General features: G+C 42.7%; 1 protein-coding gene across 2 annotated transcripts; it reads right to left on the bottom strand.

Moving 5' to 3' along the window:
* Nucleotides 1-4,810: 4,810 nt before the first annotated feature.
* C4H1orf50 (chromosome 4 C1orf50 homolog) lies at nucleotides 4,811-11,864 on the bottom strand. 2 transcript variants are annotated; one of them, XM_055403759.2, is made up of 5 exons: nucleotides 11,726-11,864; nucleotides 11,496-11,611; nucleotides 6,343-6,429; nucleotides 5,698-5,829; nucleotides 4,811-5,324 (listed from the first exon to the last, which is right to left on the bottom strand). In XM_055403759.2, the coding sequence occupies exons 1-5, from the start codon at nucleotides 11,802-11,804 to the stop codon at nucleotides 5,124-5,126; spliced, it is 615 nt and encodes a 204-aa protein (XP_055259734.1). In that variant the 5' UTR covers nucleotides 11,805-11,864; the 3' UTR covers nucleotides 4,811-5,123. The 2 variants fall into 2 exon arrangements, with proteins under 2 accessions (XP_055259734.1, XP_055259735.1); XM_055403760.2 differs by having other exon boundaries at nucleotides 11,735-11,850.
* Nucleotides 11,865-11,881: the final 17 nt, after the last annotated feature.

The raw sequence follows: 11,881 nt of genomic DNA, 5'->3' as shown, positions 1-11,881 counted from the left end.
CGGGAGCTGCCAACCCAAGCCTCTCAGCCCTGGCTCTTAGCTCACAATCCCCCGGAGGCAGGGGAGGGGCAACAGGGCTTTAGTTGGCAGGAAGAGGGGCCTCATTTTGCAGGGGAGCCCAAGGTCTTGAAGCAGCGGCACGGGTAGGGGGTGGGGGTGGTGGAATGGAGGGACCTGGGAGGAGTGGACTAGTGTAACAAGAGGAATGTGGAAAGGCTCAGCAGGTGAAGAGACCAGCATGTGCAGGGTGCATGGGAGACAGGTGGAGAGTTAGGGGGAGGTAAAGCTGTAAAGGGACGCTGGGGTGCAGCCTGTGAAGGGCCCCTGGAATATAAGGTCCCTCCTCGTGGGCAGGGCTTCGGCTCTGCTTGGATCATTGCTGTATCTTTGAGCCTGTATGAATGCTAGGCATACAGTACCCTCCTGCTCCCAGCCTCAGTATTTGTTGGATCAATGACAAGCTGAGTAATTTACACTCAGTCCTGAAAAATAGTACATTTTAAGTAGGGAAATGACAAGGTCAAGTTGATTTAGAAAGATTATCCTGGCAGCCATTGTGGAGGAAGGCTCTCTTAAACACCGCATGAGCTGGGGGTGTGGTGCTGGAGCAAAGACATCTTGTTGGACGGCAGCAGACAGGACCAAGAAGTAGCCTGACCAGGAGCCCCTGTGAGGGGGAATGCCAAGACAGCAGAAGAGAGGGAGGAGGAAAGAGGCCCTCTGAGGCATCCAGGTTCCGTAACTGGACGAGTATGCGCCACAGACACCTGTTAGTATTGGGGAGGATCCCAAGCACCAGTTCTAATACCCACCCCACATTCTCTGACCTACCCTGTTGCTAAGTACTGCAGCAAGAGCTTCTAGGGCCGCACAGGAGAATATGAAAGAGAAGGGGTAGAGTCAGGAGGTGAGGTGACCCTTTGCCTCACCTGGCAGCCTAGAGGGGGAAGAGAATAGGATCTAGCCTGTCCTGAATGGCTGCTAGCCACTGGGCACTGTGCTCAATGCTTTACAGACATTATAGTCATCTTACTGGGTTTTCTCAAATGCCCCTAACGTATTAGCATTCCCATTCTCCAGAAGAGGAAATTGGCATTAGTCGATTTTATCATTACTAATTAGTGGTTCTAGGAACTGAACAGTTTGACACTAAAGTCACACTTAAGGTATTTGAGAAACTAATCTGGAGATCCAGGATGGAGGCAAGTAAAGCTGTGCTACAAGTCTAAGCCCAAGTGTCAGGTCAGCTTCTTTCTGTCATTTGTATTTCTCTTCATTTTCCCAGACAACACGAACCACTGAAGTGGCAAAATAAAAACTGCCACGTAGTAACACTGGCCTTAACTTTTAACCAGATTTACATTCCAGCTCTAGCATTAGCAAAGCTGTACATCTGAACAAGTTACTTTGGTTTCCTGAACCTATTTCCTAATCTGTAAAATGTGATTGCTGTGACAATAATCTTATAATTTATATTAAATTAAAATATAAATAATAAATATATTAAATAATGCTCAGCACAGGACAGAAGCTCAATCATCATCATCATCATTCTAAGGACATGATCATACATCTGTTACCCCCGGACATTCCCAAGGCTTCCTTCAGAAGGGGGAGAGGAAGTAGGGAGATCTAATAAAAACCCTCCTCTCGAACTGACAGAAGTTTCTAGCTTCCTCTCATTCTGGATCTCACAAAAGTGGAGAATAGGAATAGGGGAACACGTGCTTCTGGCTAGTCCAAATTGAGGCGGCAAGAGTCTGGACTTTATTCTAAGCATAAAGACAAACCTGGGGGTCGTTTTTATAGAAGTATTATAACCTGACATACTTTTAAAAGATGATGACAAGTCTCTGTGGAAATGGACTGAAGAAGGGTGAGAACAGAGGCACGGGCACATGAGGAGGTTACTGCATCCATCCAGGCCAGAGATGCTAGTGACTTGGACTAAGGGTAGGGGTGGAGGCGCTGAGCAGCAGTCAGAGTGGGATATATTTTGAAGGCAGAGCTGAGACTTGCTGATTGGTGTGGGAAGAAGAACGGGATGACTTGGGTTTTGGGTTGCAACAGCAGTGTGACACAGGTGCTGATGGAAACAGGACCAGTGACAAAACAGCCTTGGGGTATAACCAAGACTTCCATTTTGGACACATTAGGTTTGTAATGACATCAAGTGAGACTGTTGGATAAATTAAGTCTGCATGAAACTCAAGGAGAGATCAAGACAGGAGACACACACGAGTCAGCAGCATGTGGGTGGCATTTAAAGCCAAGGGAAATGATTAGATCACCAAGCAGAAAAAGAGGACCAAGGACTCAGCCTCAGAGCAGTCCAAACTATTAGTGTCATGAGACAAAAAAGATGCAGGCGGTAAAGCGGAAGATGGTAATATTCCAAATCAAAATGAAGAACAAAGCTTTTAAGAAGGGAGTAGTCCACGAATCGAATGCTGCTTGGACTACAGAAGTCCAGTTACTCCAGGCACTGAGTCTCCTTCCTCCCAAGCTCCAGGTTCTTTAGGGAAGATGCTCCTTATCTTGTGTGCGGGGGTTCTGCACATGGGCTTTCATGCTAGAAGTGTGGGCTCAATTATTCTTAAGTTGTGTGACCTTAGGTAGGTTACTTAATTTCCTCAGACTTTGATATACACCCTCTGCATGTTCATCACTAAATATTCAAGTGAACTACTTCCATAGTATCCCCTACACACGTTACTCTGTCACTTTTGTATTTATTTCTTCACACTTCTATGAAGAGATCTTCTAGGACTGTCTTAATCAGCCACAACAGCTTACAGATATGAACTAAACAGCAATGTCTGAACCTGACCTCTAGCACTTTGTACCTGTATAATCACAGGTCAGGTGCTTAATCTCTGAGACAATCCAGCTCTGTAAAATAGGAATACTACATACCTTATAGATGGTGATTACATAAAGATTAAATCAGACAATGGCTATGCCTGGCAGAAAAAGAGCTCACTAAACAGTATTTATCATCTCTGAATCTATACCACCAGTGCTCTCAATGCTTGTGAACTGATAACTTAGAAGCCAAGGACACAATCAGGCTTCCTTTCCCTCCTTCTAGAGCCCTCATAGGAGAATGGGAGGTACAGTCAGTTGTTACTCATACTCAGTGAACCTAGGCAGGGTCAGCCGGGTGGATTATTGAGGCAAATATAGATTAGTAATTATTTTGGAAGATTATCAGGGATGTCTTACTCTTCTGTTATTTTGTTAGTGAATTCCTACCATCCACACCCTCAAGCTAGAAATTCAAGCATTATCTAAGATTCTTTCCTTCCATTCTTTCTGCCACATGGTACCAGTTAACAAGATGGTGATCTACTGTACTTTTTAAATGCCATACTTCATCAAGCCTGAGATGGTATCCATTGGTTAAAACACAGGATTATTCCATGTAGCTGTAACAAAGAAAAAAAATGCTGCCACTTAAACAATGACCTACCACTGACTTCTAGAAGCATCCAGGTCTCAAGAGATTAAATGTGGAGGAAGAAAAGTACATCTTACAATCTATAAAATACAGCACTTCTCATTCCATCACCATCTTAATTCAGACCTCCAATCTCTTGCCTGGACTGGGATGAAGGCTCATAGAGGTTTTGCCTCCACTCATCCCGTTGTCAAACTGAAGTTTCTAAAAGGTCAATTTTATCAACTCCCTACCCCCAATCCTTCAATTAGCTCTTTTTCACACACCCCCCAGCCAATACTCTTCACTTTAAACTATCTCCAATTCCCCAAATGTTATATTACTTCTTGTCAATGTCCCTCACATGCAATTTTTTTTGTCTAGAATTGTTTATCATCCTATTCATCTACCTATCTCCTAGCTGTTAGAAGTAAGACTGTTCTGGTCAGGAGATATCTCAGTCCACCCTTCGTGACTGACAGGATTATTTTGGTTGATGTGGCTTGTTAAGTGGACATTTCTTTGTTCATTCACAAATAAATTCTATCCAAAAATGAACCCTCCTCCTACCCCGAAAGACAGCCTTCCCATAGAGAGGACAGTTGGTACCCTCCAGATAAGCTCTAACTCTTGTTTTTCACTTCCCAAACAGGTGTCAGCTCCTCCAAGTCTTAAGTTCTCTAAGCTGAGTTAGGTAGCTCTCCTCGGTGCTCCATGATATTCCATGTGTACGTCCATCATAGCCCTTTTATACTATGTTGTAATGGCTGACTTACTTTTTCTCCAACTAGATTGTGAGCTTCCTGGAAACAGGGGCCTGTCTTACTCAGCTGTGTCATTCTCCAGAATGTGGAAGCTAGAAGGCATTTAATACTTAGTAATTAAGTATTATTTACTTATGGATGGGTGGATGGATGGGTAAATGAAAAATGGTTACTGTATATAATCACTGGGTTTTAGTCCCTCTAGGAGATGCTATCTCCAAAATAACTTCACAATGGTCCTTTCTCTGAATTTGGTAACCAGCTTAACCATGAAATCACAATGGCACCACCTAGTGGTCAATGTAGGGAGTAGAGTGAAGTAAGCCAGACCTTATCAATTGTGTAGAAGTGAACTGAACTGAACAGTCCATAGGGTGGCAAAGTCAGACACAACTGAAGCAACTTAGTGCACACACATACACACACCGGAATTACACACTATCGCTAGCCAAGCCAGGCTGTTTATCATCCTCCAGTACCCAATACTCTGCTTCCCAGATGAATCTGAAGCTAGAGTTGCACAAACTATTAAATAGCCTCAACCCCAACCTTAAACGCTTCTGGTTACAAAAGACTAACAGTGTTTCTGGAAAATGACTCACCAGCCTTTTTTGCAGGAAGAAGAAAACTTTCCTTCTTTAATGCTCTAACTCATGAGAGAACAGATGGAGATAAAGGAGAAGGAAAGTACACTGGCTGGTCCTATGAAACTGACAGGTTGGGTACATGGATCCCAAGAGAGATTGATATGATTCTACCATCCCACCTAAAAGTAGTAACAACAGCGTTTCCATTCACACAGGATCGCCTTCAAAGAAGTTCATGATTCACCCACATGCCTTCATCTCTCTTGCTACCTCCCACCAAGGCAGAGGTTGGGACAACAAGGAGGTGACAGGTCCATGTCCTGACAGCCTTTGTCAGGGTCCACTCTCAGTGGACCTGAACCCCTGGAAGTTGGGTTCAGTGCTTGGAGGCAGAGCCACTGGCTGGTTTAGCAACTTGTTCACGACATTGATTTTAGCATCCTGCTTCTCCATGTCCTCATACGGAGTCCAGGACAGGTCGTGCTGTAGCTTGTAGGCACCAAGGAAGTCATGTGGACGACTTGTCCCCCATTCCTAGAGAAGGCAAAGGAGTCAGTTCTGATCAGGGCAGGAGGTAAAGAAGTTGAGTCCATTTTCTAATTATACCACAATTTTCTATTTTGGCTTTTTACTTCAAACCAGTCAGAATCATCCTTGGAAAGCACTGCATTACACATCAGGTACCTCCCTGAACAGAGACAATGATTGTGAAATAATTTAAGCACATATATTTTTCAGAGTCATCTCTGGGCTCATGCCACCTCTAGTTTTCTAGAAAATCACTTACCAACCCCTATGCCTACATTTTCTCACACATAACACACACACACACACACACACAAACACTACACCAAGAATTTCTTAACGATAAGAGTAGGTTTTCGTAGCAACAATTAAATGTTCTTACCTCTGGAGAAATAATGGAAAAATACTGCTGACCACTCTCCCGTTTATAAAGGTAGTAAATGTTGCCAGGTTTTTTTACCATATTACAAGCTACATGGTGCAAGTGGGCATCTCTGCGAGCATCCTCCAATACCTAAAATCCACAGAGATGTAACCAATTAGGTATAATAGGAAACAGCACTCATACTCAATGATCACCCCATTCGAAAGCTGGAACCTGTTCAATGCTTAGGGTCTTGCTCCCTCACATCAATGAATCATGACTGAGATCCAGATGACACTGAAGAGAAAAATTAGACTACATTATACTACTATGTTATAAAAATGCCTTTGGAAAACTTATATTTCAAAATGTAGAGTACTACTGGCTTTGGGTGGTTTTTAAATTTCTTCCCAATTTTTCAGTGGTAAGTACATTTCTTTTATAACTGAAAACAAATTTTCCCCTTAAGATGCTTTACCTCACTGAGCTTTCTCCCAGTGAAAAACCTTATACTTAACCTCTTGGGCTTATTCTATTTTGCTCAACACTTCTATATTTCTAGGAGGTACCAAAACAAGTAAGTTACAGTGATTATAAGCAAGTTCAGTCAATCCTGTGAACTAAATGAAGAAAATGAAAGCTTACCGAAAAGCTACTACTTACCTTCCTGGCTTGTTCTTGCAAATGTTCGATTTGCTCAGCTATGACAGTCAGTTTGTTGGTGGCATTTGCTCTGATGAATTCATTAGCCTAAGGGTGAGAAAAAACTGAACTGTGGGTCAGAAAAGAGTAAGACTTTACGATGCTCTTATTTAGATCCCAATGTGAAATTATGTCAACATGTTAGCTTAGGCCTATCATACTCATCCCGTTTTCACCATTCCCCCATGAACACCCACTCATCCCAAGACCTAGCTCAGAAGGCAATGCTGACATGGCCCCATACCATGGAAATGAGTGCTCTTCTTCTATCTCCCAAAGCATCTATCTTGTTCACTCTAGATTCTGGTCACGCTCAAAATTTTCAGTCTTCCAACATGCCCCAATCTCTTTTGCTTCCAAGTAATTTTGCATATGCCCTCTCCTCCATCCAATACATTTCCCTTCTTGCTCTTCTGCCTGACTAACCCCACTTATTCCTCAGGTCTCCATCTATTTTCTCACATTTAAACATTTCTGAAATCAGGGATGGATCTTACAATGAAAATCCGAAGACACTTGTGGTATGTCTCTTATGACCTGCAATATAGAAACCTGACTATATATAGAAGGTATCTGGGTTTTTTTTTTAATTTATTTTAATTGGAGGCTAAATACTTTACAATATTGTAGTGGTTTTTGCCATACATTGACATGAATCAGCCATGGGTGTACATGTGTTCCCCATCCTAAACCCCCCTCCCACCTCCCTCCCCATCCCATCCCTCAGGGTCATCCCACTGCACCAGCCCTGAGCACCCTGTCTCATGCATAATCTATTTCACATATGATAATATACATGTTTCAATGCTATTAGAAGGTTAAACTGACCATTATTCAGTTGAATTATTTACATCACATTTAATTATATTTAACTTATATTTGCATTCCTGGTACTTAAAATGTATTTTTAAAAGACTGTAAGCTCAGTGGGTAAAGAATCTGCCTGAAAGGCCGGAGACCCGGATTCGATTCCTGGGTCAGAGAGATACCCTGGAGAAGGAAATGGCAACCCACTCCAGTATTCTCGCCTGGAGAATCCCATGGACACAGGAGCCTGGCAGGCTACCGTCCATGGGGTCGCAAGGGTCGGACACAACTTAGCAACTAAACCACCACCACTATAATGTAGACCTGGAACAATTATAATATACACAGAAGATTGTCATGTGCTAGGAAATTCAACTGAAGGCACTGGAAATTGCTTTAAAAAAATAACTTTCAAAGCTAGGAGACACACATGTAACCAATTCACGTACTGGGAAGGACTGTCATCCACACATCAGAAATCTGTCAAAAAACTTCCAGATTTCTTTTCACAAAAAGCTGACTAACTTTTTTTTTTTTTGACTCTGTCCAACCAGAGATTGAATCAAGGCCCCAGCAATGAAAGCACCGAGTGCTAACCACTGGACCACCAGAGAGTTTAAAAAAAAACTGACTTTCAGTGGTATACAATTGTGAAGGAAAAGAAAGTAAGAGGTTAAACTTGAACTAAGAAATATTAAGAGAATTTGCTGGTTAGTTGAGGAAGCTTATGATAAAGGTCAGGTATAAGTCGTGTTATAGGTGGAGAAAACAACTGAGTAGGCTGAGTCAAGCCTTTATCTGTTTCACAGATACATAATGAGCAACTACCATAGGTCAGACACCATGCTAGGCACTGTGCTGGACACACTGGCAAACATGAGGAAGAGGTCACTGCCTTCATTAAGATTACAGTCTAATTCAACTATCCTTGAGGACAGAAACAAGTCACATACGAAATAGTAAATTTTCTAGTAGCTGTGTTAAAAGTAAAAATAAGTAAAATTAATTGTAATAATATAGTGAATTACCTGGCGGTACAGTGGTTAGGACTTGGCACTTTCACTGTGGTGGCCTGGGTTCAATCCCTAGTTGGGGAACTAAGATTCCATAAACCACATGACACAGCCAAAAAAACAAAAAACAAAAAACTACTAATATAGTTTATTTAACCCAATATATCAAAAAATTGAGCACTGAAGAATTGATGCTTTTGAAATGTGGTGGTGGGAGAAGACTCTTGAGAGTCCCTTGGACTGCAAGGAGATCAAACCAATCAATCCTGAATATTCATTGAAAGGGCTGATGCTGAAGCTGAAACTCCAATACTTTGGCCACCTGATGTGAAGAACTGACTCATTGGAACAAAGACCCTGATGCTGGGAAAGCCTGAAGGCAGGAAGAGAAGAGGACAACAGAGGATGAGATGGTTGGATGGCATCACCGACTCGATGGACATGAGTTTGAACAAGCTCCAGGAGTTGGTGATGGACAGGGAAGCATGGCATGCTGCAGTCCATTGGTCGCAAAGAGTCTGACATGACTGAGTGACTGAACTGATCAGAAAATTTATCATTCCAACATGGAATCAAATAAAAATTGTTAAAGAGATATTTTACATTTTATATTAAGTGTATATTTTATATTCACAGCACCTATCAATTTGGATGCTATGTTTTCATTGGAAAAACTTGATCTGTATTGAGACTTCATAAAATTTATAGTTGGAAGAGTCAATTCACATACTCAAATTGTTCCAAATATACTTAAAAGTTTCCAGTCATTAACTCAATTACCAGGTTTTAAAATTTAAATTAAGGTCACATTAAAACTTTTTTTTTTAAGATCACATTAAAATTTAAAATAGTTTCTCAATTGCACTAATAGATAAGAAAGTCTCACTGAGGTTGTGACATTTGACTTGGGTCTGAAGGAAAGGGCTAGCCACGCAAAAAACCAGAGAAGCAGCTTCCAGGAATTTCTGAGGCCAGTGCAGCTTATGAGTAGTTAGTGAAGGGAGATGTAAAAAAGAGTGCAGGCATCAGATCATGTAAGGCTTTATCACCCCTGATACAAGAACTCGCACTTTGTTCCAGGACAAGTGAGGCAACTTATGGCCAAGCAGAGAGTAGGTGGTTCCTGAGCTAGGATAGTTCTGGTTAGGAGTGGCCTTGAAATAAATCTTTTTCTTAAGGTGGCAAAAAACCTGTTCTTTGTACACAAAAGAACCTAACTAAAACAGAAATAAGAGAAAGACTACCTCTAACGACTAAGCACAAACTCTGGCCCTAATCACTCTGAGGCCCTTTGCATATTATCTCATTTAATTCTCATAATACCTTCTGAAGTTGGAGATGATAACGTCACTTTCTCATTTTAGGATTAGACTCAGACAGGTGAAGTAGCCTGTTCAAGGTTGCAAGGCTTCCCTGATGGCTCAGTAGAATCCACCCGCCAATGCAGGAGATGGAGAAGAGGCTCCCTGGGTTGGGAAGATGTCCTGAAGAAGGAAATGGCCAAACACGACAGTATTCTTGCCAGAATAATCTCTGGAAAGGAGCCTGGCAGGCTACAGTCCGAAGGGTCACAAAACAACTGAGCGCAAACACACATCCACAAATCTCAACACAGATCAGTCTGATTCTAAATTTCGTGCCTTAATACCAGGCTTCTCGCAGTTTCCAGCACACATGAATACCTAAATTGCATGTAGGAAGTCAGTCCTGCTACAAAGTACATTTCAGTTCACAAACTGACATACTCTTGATTCTGTTTATCTTCAGAGTGTTTTTTCTTCAGTTTCTCAAAGACTAATGTTGGAAAAATGGAGGCAGCACAATAATAAATATTCTGTATTTCACTAGATTACAGACTGAAGGACAAAAACCGTCTTCCTTCTTTTCCACGTCATTGTAATAAACACGTCACTCAGTAACCCACTGAAAATGTTTGCCTAAGATGTGGCTCTGGGAGCCTCCCTGCCAATAAGTGATTTGATTCAACAGACACATAAAGTGAAAGTCACTCAGTTGTGTCCAACTCTTTGCGACCCCATGGACTATACAGTCCATGGAATTATCCAGGCTGGAATACTGCAGTGGGTAGCCTTTCTCTTCTCCAGGGGCTCTTCCCGACCCAGGAATCAAACCGGAGTCTCTTGCATTGCAGGCAGATTCTTTACCAACTGAGCTATTATGAGGGAAGCCCACATGTTTTCATAATCCATAAAAGTCATATTTTACTTTTCACCTCTCTAGGAAAGAGAAAGCACACAATATATCTAAGGAGATTTCCTAAGCATTTGAAAACAAAACTGAGGTACCAAGACATACATGTAATGGAATCTGAGCACATTATTAAAATTTTTTGAGCAAAATGAAGGCCTTTGAATATAACCAAGGCCAAATGTGATCATATACACCAGGATGAGGGGATATCATAAACTTTAAAGTAGCAATACCCTGTATATGTACATCTCAAAGAGGGTTCTACAATTGGAAGTCTTCGTAAGAAAGATTAGAGGAAATCTGGATTTTCAAGAATTTCAGACCTAAGAGTTCTCCTAGTTCACACCCTTCATTTTACAGATAAAGAAGCTGAGGTCCAGAGAAAAGTAATTTACCTCAAGTCACAATGCAAGTTAATATCAAAACTGGGATTAAAATTCATGTGTACAAACTCCCAGTGACCCTGGGAGAACTGTTCAGAGGAAGGAAGGGGAGGAGCCAGGTTATATAGAAGTTGTGCAACAAAGGGCGGGTAGTCTGAACATCAAAAGACTATTACTAATTAAAGAAAACCAGGTAATCCAAATTAAAGAATTAAGCGCTTTTCTATATATGTGAAGATACAAGAATCTGGACTTACTGAAATCATTCCTTTGATATGCACCTCAGATATCTGAGGCAGCATCCTGTTTTCATCCTGAGCTTCCTCAGGGCTCACTATAGGGAGTGGCTGCAGTCTGATGGCTGCTAGATGACTGCTAGATGGGAGATATTCTTTCCTTCCTGAGTTCCCTCAGGGCTCACTACCTGTGAAGGCAGCAATTGCTAGGACTGTGACACACTTATTTACTTATACAGCATGAAATATTCCATTTCTCAGAGATTACGGGCACTCAAGTTGCAGCTGAAAGGGGTATTTGGTCTCAGAAGATCAGCTGGAGTCAGGCCACCAACTGACCACGAACATCAGTATTCCCTGAGTGTAAAATGGAGACAAGAAAAAACACGACTCCACACTAAGTGGCTGGGGGGACCAAATATGCAAGAAGATAGTCAGTCACTATCCCAGCCCCGCCTCCTCACCTTCTGCACCTGCTCTGCGAGCGCCACGAGGTCTAAAGGGTCCCCGGCCCTGTGGGTGTGGTAGGGGCTCACCAGGGCTAGGCCGCCGGGGTTCGGGGTGAGCTCCACCAGGGGTCCTGCGACACATACCCAGGAACACAGGCCGTGAGCGCCCGCCCTCGGCCTCCCGTGAAGCCCGGCAGACTAGCTGCTCCGGAAGGGCTTCTTTTCCCCATCTGACTCCCGCCTACCTCCCCGACCTGCCGCCGACAGAACTCCTTGGTTTTCTGTGACTCCCTGGGTCCCCTCGGGCATTGCAGCATCTTCCATGACAGAACTCTGTGCTCCTCACTACCCAAACCGCGCGAGGCTGCAGCGCATGCGCAAAAAGGCCCGTGGGCGGAGCT

This window comes from Moschus berezovskii, chromosome 4, assembly GCF_049115385.1.
Source record: "Moschus berezovskii isolate FMDL1 chromosome 4, NW_MosBer_1.0, whole genome shotgun sequence".
In the NCBI taxonomy this organism is placed as follows: domain Eukaryota; kingdom Metazoa; phylum Chordata; class Mammalia; order Artiodactyla; family Moschidae; genus Moschus; species Moschus berezovskii.
This window is presented reverse-complemented; position numbering and strand designations above follow the sequence as displayed.

What these genes read in the sequence shown, in the direction of transcription:
- C4H1orf50 (XM_055403759.2), bottom strand. Translation starts at nt 11,804, where the DNA reads ATGGAAGATGCTGCAATGCCCGAGGGGACCCAGGGAGTCACAGAAAAC. An exon ending in GTCGGCGGCAGGTCGGGGAG is followed by an intron (nt 11,612 to 11,725) that starts GTAGGCGGGAGT and finishes TATGTGTCGCAG; the next exon opens with GACCCCTGGTGGAGCTCACC. An exon ending in TGCAAGAACAAGCCAGGAAG is followed by an intron (nt 5,830 to 6,342) that starts GTAAGTAGTAGC and finishes TGTGGATTTTAG; the next exon opens with GTATTGGAGGATGCTCGCAG.